This window comes from Eupeodes corollae, chromosome 1, assembly GCF_945859685.1.
Source record: "Eupeodes corollae chromosome 1, idEupCoro1.1, whole genome shotgun sequence".
NCBI classification, from domain to species: domain Eukaryota; kingdom Metazoa; phylum Arthropoda; class Insecta; order Diptera; family Syrphidae; genus Eupeodes; species Eupeodes corollae.
Window position 1 is genome coordinate 210,048,199 of NC_079147.1, and position 5,728 is coordinate 210,053,926.

The window sequence follows — 5,728 nt, forward strand, 5'->3', positions numbered from 1 at the left end:
GAGATGATTTGCAATAAAGCAATCTTCGATTTCGAGACCTCGACATTAGCGAGGCATTCTTATCTTATCATTTACAATTGTACACATCTTTACATACATAGGTATAGAAGATCTCTTAGCTTTAAGATGTTAGAATTTTGTTGTTCTGACGAAATTTCACATCTGATTAAAGAAGAAAGCTTTTTTTAAAAGATGTAAACATCAATTAAACTGAACTCGGAAGCTCAAATCAGATCAGCTCCATCATCATTTTTGTTATTGCTAAATATTGAAGTTTCGTTGATTTTCTTATTTATGACGTCCATACGTTTCATGATGATATTTCAAAAAAATAAGATGACTGTGCAATTTTTGTTATTGTGTGTGAACCAAATTGCCTAATTATCCAAGATGCTTAGAGGGATTGGACTCCGCTAAATTATTTTTATTTCTAGTTCATTGATATTAGGCTTGCTAACATATCTTGTATGTTAGCAAAGTTGCAAAATGTGATTTATCCTTAAAAAATGTTGATCTGTCAACCAATCGGAAATCGTGTAAGAGATCTGTTCTTGTTTTCTTCTTCCAACTATAGTTAACAATAGTTACTTTTGTCGTTCCTTAACGTTATCATTGCTACGATTTATAACAATATGACGTCATCACATCGTTTCTAAACTCATTGGTAAAGTGTCAAATAGTTCCGAATTGTAGTGTTAAACTGTCAAAGTGAATTAGTTGTTTACAAACAAGTATTTGTTTTTTATTTAATACCCTCTCTATTTTTCATGGTTTTGTTAAAAAAAAACTAAACATTTGATTCAGGAAATGATTTATTATTTATCTCATTAATCTATTATAAAAACTTATAACAAAAAATTTGATATTTGAAAGCCGGAAAATTAAAAAAAATCATTGTCAAAACAATAAAAATGGCGGAAGAGGCTGGTCGCTCGAGTGCAGAAGGAAAGATAATTAGAAAAAAAAACTAATTGCATATAGCATTTTTATGACCAAAGCTCTGACTGTCTTATTTAATAAATTTGATTAAAGAAAATTTTGAACGACTTCAAACAGACGACATTTGAAATCATGACAGTTTAGTGCTCAAGTTGCTCAATCAGAGAGCTCTGAACATACATTGCTCGGAACTCTACTCTACTCTACTCTGTTCGCTCAGAGTCTGCTCCGTGCTCAGCTCTGAACTAAAAAAGAAAAACGCCAATAGACGACAACGAATCCATCAACGTCAAAGTGACATCTATAGTTGTATTTGAATTTAATAAAGGAGTATATTTAATTATTTCTTAAGTGTTATTTTGATAACGGAATGATTTGTTTTTTATAGATACTTGTATTTCAAATTTTTAAATTCGCAAGATAAGCAATTAAAAAATCTATATTTTATTATCATTTAATTCAAACCACTTTTAATATAATATCATTTTTTTGAACATTATCTTTTTTAGACGTTTAACGTGCAACTGGAAAAGTGTATTTAAAACGGTATAGGATACTTGAGAAGATCTTGCGCTTTGGTAGGATCCAGATCAGTTTCTTCAATTGACTTCACGGAATGCCTTGGAATTGGTTTCATCAGAAGATCTTGTGATTTTGTAGGATCTAGATCAGACTCTTCAATTGACCTCACAAACCGTCTTGGAATAGGATTCTTCAGAAGGTCTAGTAACTTGATGGGATCTAAATCAGACTCTTCAAATGACTTCAGTATAAGCTTTGGAATTGGATTCTTGAGAAGGTCTTGTGACTTGGTAGGATCTAGATCAGGCTCTTCAATTGACTTCAGTAAAAACTTTGGAATTGGATTCTTGAGAAGATCTTGTGACTTCGTAGGATCTAAATCAGGCTCTTCAATTGATTTCATCAAATGCCATTTAATTGGATTGTTCAGAAGATCTTGTGACTTGGTAGGATCTAGATCAGATTCCTCAACTGACCCCACAAAACGTCTTAAAATGTGATTCTTCAGAAAGTCCAGTAATTTGATGGGATCTAGATCAGATTCTTCAATTGACTTCAGTAAAAACTTAGGAATTGGATCCTTCAGAAGATCTTGTGACTTGGTAGGATCTACATCAGGCTCTTCAATTGATTTCATCAAATGCCATTTAATTGGATTATTCAGAAGATCTTGTGACTTGGTAGGATCTAGATCAGATTCTTCAATTGACTTCAGTAAAAACTTTGGAATTGGATCCTTCAGAAGATCTTGTGACTTGGTAGGATCTAGATCAGGCTCTTCAATTGATTTCATCAAATGCCATTTAATTGGATTATTTAGGAGATCTTGTGACTTGGTAGGATCTAGATCAGGCTCTTCAATTGACTTCAGTGGAAACTTTGGAATTGGATTGTTCAGAAGATCTTGTGACTTCGTAGTATCTAGATCAGATTCCTCAACTGACCCCACAAAACGTCTTAAAATGGGATTCTTCAGAAGATCCAGTAATTTGATTGGATCTAGATCAGATTCTTCAATTGACTTCAGTAAAAACTTTGGAATTGGATCCTTCAGAAGATCTTGTGACTTGGTAGGATCTAGATCAGGCTCTTCAATTGAGTTCATCAAATGCCATTTAATTGGATTATTTAGGAGATCTTGTGACTTGGTAGGATCTAGATCAGGCTCTTCAATTGACTTCAGTAAAAAATTTGGAATTGGATTCTTCAAAAGATCTTGTGACTTGGTAGGATCGAGATCAGGCTCTTCAATTGACTTCACAGCATGAATTTCGTTCTTTCGAACACGACTCTCGGAAAATTCAACAACAGCTACTACTGTAGCAAAAAACACTAAAAACTTGAATGACATTTTAGTTTAACCGTTTGCAAGTAGATACTGGATTATTTTTTAAAATAAATTGATCTTTTATAGTAATCAATTGTTTGACTTTATTTCTGTACTTATTTTGTTTACTTTATCTTTTAACAGTTTTGTTTAGACAAATGCTAAAGATAAGATGTGTTTGTATAATTATTAATTACGAATCTATTATCTTCACTAAAAATCATTTATATTTAGGCACAGTGTTTAATTTTGCTTAAATTTGAATGCAAACATTTGAAGTATATTTTTTTATTTATTTTGGTAGCATTATTGTTGTTAACTTTGTTTTATTCTACCAGTGTTCGTATAAGAAATTCTTGTATTCGATTCGATTTAGCCCTCTTTTATGTAGGAAGCTATAGAACCTTGTTACTTATTTTAATCATTTAAAAAATATCATTTAACAAGAAGCTGATGTATTTTCAATTTTCAATAGAATTTTCAAAGTGGATTTAATTTAAAGCAAAACCAGACATTTTTAAAAATTGTCTCGTTTTATTTATAAAAATAATCCGAGTTTAAATTTAGTTCACATTGCGACCACCTCAACTTTTCATATTTAACTGAATTGGATCTGGAAAAGATAAGAAAGTTGACTTGCTTTGTTTCATAAGCTTGTGAGTAACGATAACTGGTTAGTAGAGATATTTCCAAGTGTGGCCGCGTGTTTATCCTTAACAACAGCAAATAGTATTAAACACACAAGGTGTCAGACATGGAGTTTGACATGTTGTAAAGCAATTGTTTCCACAGATTTCGTTCCCATATCCGTATCCGTATCCATATGCATATCCATAGGGATAATATCCAGGGTATAAACCAAACCACCAACTAGGATAAATATATCCTGTGTATGGGTAAGGGGCGACCTAGAAAGATATAACAAACTTTTTAATCTTATAATTATAATTATAAATATCATACTATAAAAATATGTCACTTGAAATTGAATATTCAGATATAAATCTATTGGTAATTAAGACCCCTATTATAACCTGGGAATCATCAGTAAAGTTAGGGGAATGTGACGTTTGTTAACCTATAAAGTAAATCAAACCAAAATGTCATACAAATTTTCAATTGACAATTCGACCTTCAGAAGTTATTATATAATATTTGTTACACCACCTTTTTATAAAAACCTAAAGTGTTATCGTGGATCGATTTTTTGTGACATTTAACGCAGCCGTAATATGGCATTGGAGGTTTTATTTACATAAGTTAAGTAAGCTCCAGCTAATATCGCCGTAACCACTAGGCGTCGCGTCGCCCCGTACTACAGAATTGACCTACAGTTTTGAATCCGCCGAACCCAAGCGTCTAATTTTTTAAAGCACGTTTTATGACAAGAATTACTCTTGGAGGGTTTGTCAATTTCGCGAAAGAGACAGTACCCGTGAAAAAACTTAAGTTGGCACAGGCAGGGTTTGAACGCAAGACCACCCATTGGCATGACATTCCAAAGCACTAACCATCACTCCGTAGGACTACTTAAGTTTCACAATATCTATACAATAATTTCATACCTTCAGATATTCTACTTACAACAGATGAAGTTCCAAAATTCAAACAGCAAACAGAATAAAATATAAACGCTAATAAAAAGGCAGACTTTTTGCTGAACATTATTTAAAGTGTGATTTGAATTCAGTTTCAATAGTTGAACTATAGACTGTCGATAATAAACTGCAGCCAAATGGGACATCACTAATTATTTAAATATCTTCTTATATGAAATGAAAGCTTTGATTAACGAAATACATATATAACAGTTAAGGTACATCATAATGCTTATAAGTACTTTATAATAATCTTCATTTGTTATCAGATTTTACATATTACATACAGGTTTATTATAAGATCTCATAAGCAAAAATAACGGCAAAAAGTTTTATAATAACGGCAATGCATTACAAATTTGAGGTCAGAATGCAGGTCAGTAATCAGCTCAAATGTTCTTATATTAAATCTCTAAGCTAAGGTACATATATAAATAGTAGATAACGAATGTGAACAGTGAAAACCTGGATTAAATTAAAGACTCATGTAAGAATCATATTTGATTGAACTCGACCGATTCATTTGGATCTTCATCAGACTATTTTCTCTATTCTTATGAAATTGTTTGATTGTGATAAAATAACAGCTTTGATTCTAAAAAGATGAGATATGTACTTTGCTTCTGGATTTGATATTTAAGCAATATAAAAATTTGAATTTTCATATACTTACGAGTTAATGTCAAATTCACTCTACGGTTTGGTTATCATATTTTTGATAGTCAAATTGACTATCAGTTTCATTTCGTCTGTGTAAAATGATTCAACTCAATTCAATTCGATTGAAATAAAAGTATTAAATTGACTATGTTTGTATTTAATACTTACTTTTCTTGATTTTGTTTGAATCTCGTAAGCTTTTTCTTTTGAACGAAAAATAGCTATCTAAGAAAATGTTCAAGTCCTTTGTGTAAGCGTCTGGTAGCTTTATTCGGAATAAACATATTTATTTGAAAACGACTATCACATTTTTGTTGTAACAGCTTTTTAGGTATCACTTTGACTATCACCTAACAAAGATCAAATTCGTTTATTTTGATTGTCAATTATCAACAATCAGCTTAGCCAATTCCACCTCTGTATATAAAACGCACAACGGGAGTACTTATTAATTTAAGTCACATTAAAGTTGTAGTGTTCTTTCAACTAAATTGCTTACATTTTTTCCTTAAACAACATTTCCTTCAACAAAAGAAATATCAACTTTTGTTTTACACTTAAGAAAGAACATTGCATGCCGAATACCAAAATTAAATTTGAAAAAAATCGTTTGAAAGCTTATATTTTTTTAAAGCAGCTCATAATAGAATAACTTTACAAACGCAACGCTCCCGCCGAGAAA

The 5,728-nt window shown here is 31.4% G+C and overlaps 1 protein-coding gene across 1 annotated transcript; it reads right to left on the minus strand.

Annotated features, from left to right (window-relative positions):
- Positions 1 to 1,367: 1,367 nt before the first annotated feature.
- LOC129938850 (uncharacterized) lies at positions 1,368 to 4,532 on the minus strand. Its single transcript, XM_056046653.1, has 2 exons — positions 4,373 to 4,532; positions 1,368 to 3,696 (listed from the first exon to the last, which is right to left on the minus strand). The coding sequence occupies exon 2, from the start codon at positions 2,810 to 2,812 to the stop codon at positions 1,478 to 1,480; it is 1,335 nt and encodes a 444-aa protein (XP_055902628.1). The 5' UTR covers positions 2,813 to 3,696; positions 4,373 to 4,532; the 3' UTR covers positions 1,368 to 1,477.
- Between the last annotated feature and the right edge of the window lie 1,196 nt (positions 4,533 to 5,728).

Bases quoted from the DNA above. Each gene is read 5' to 3' on its own strand.
- LOC129938850 (XM_056046653.1), bottom strand. From the start codon at position 2,812: ATGTCATTCAAGTTTTTAGTGTTTTTTGCTACAGTAGTAGCTGTTGTT.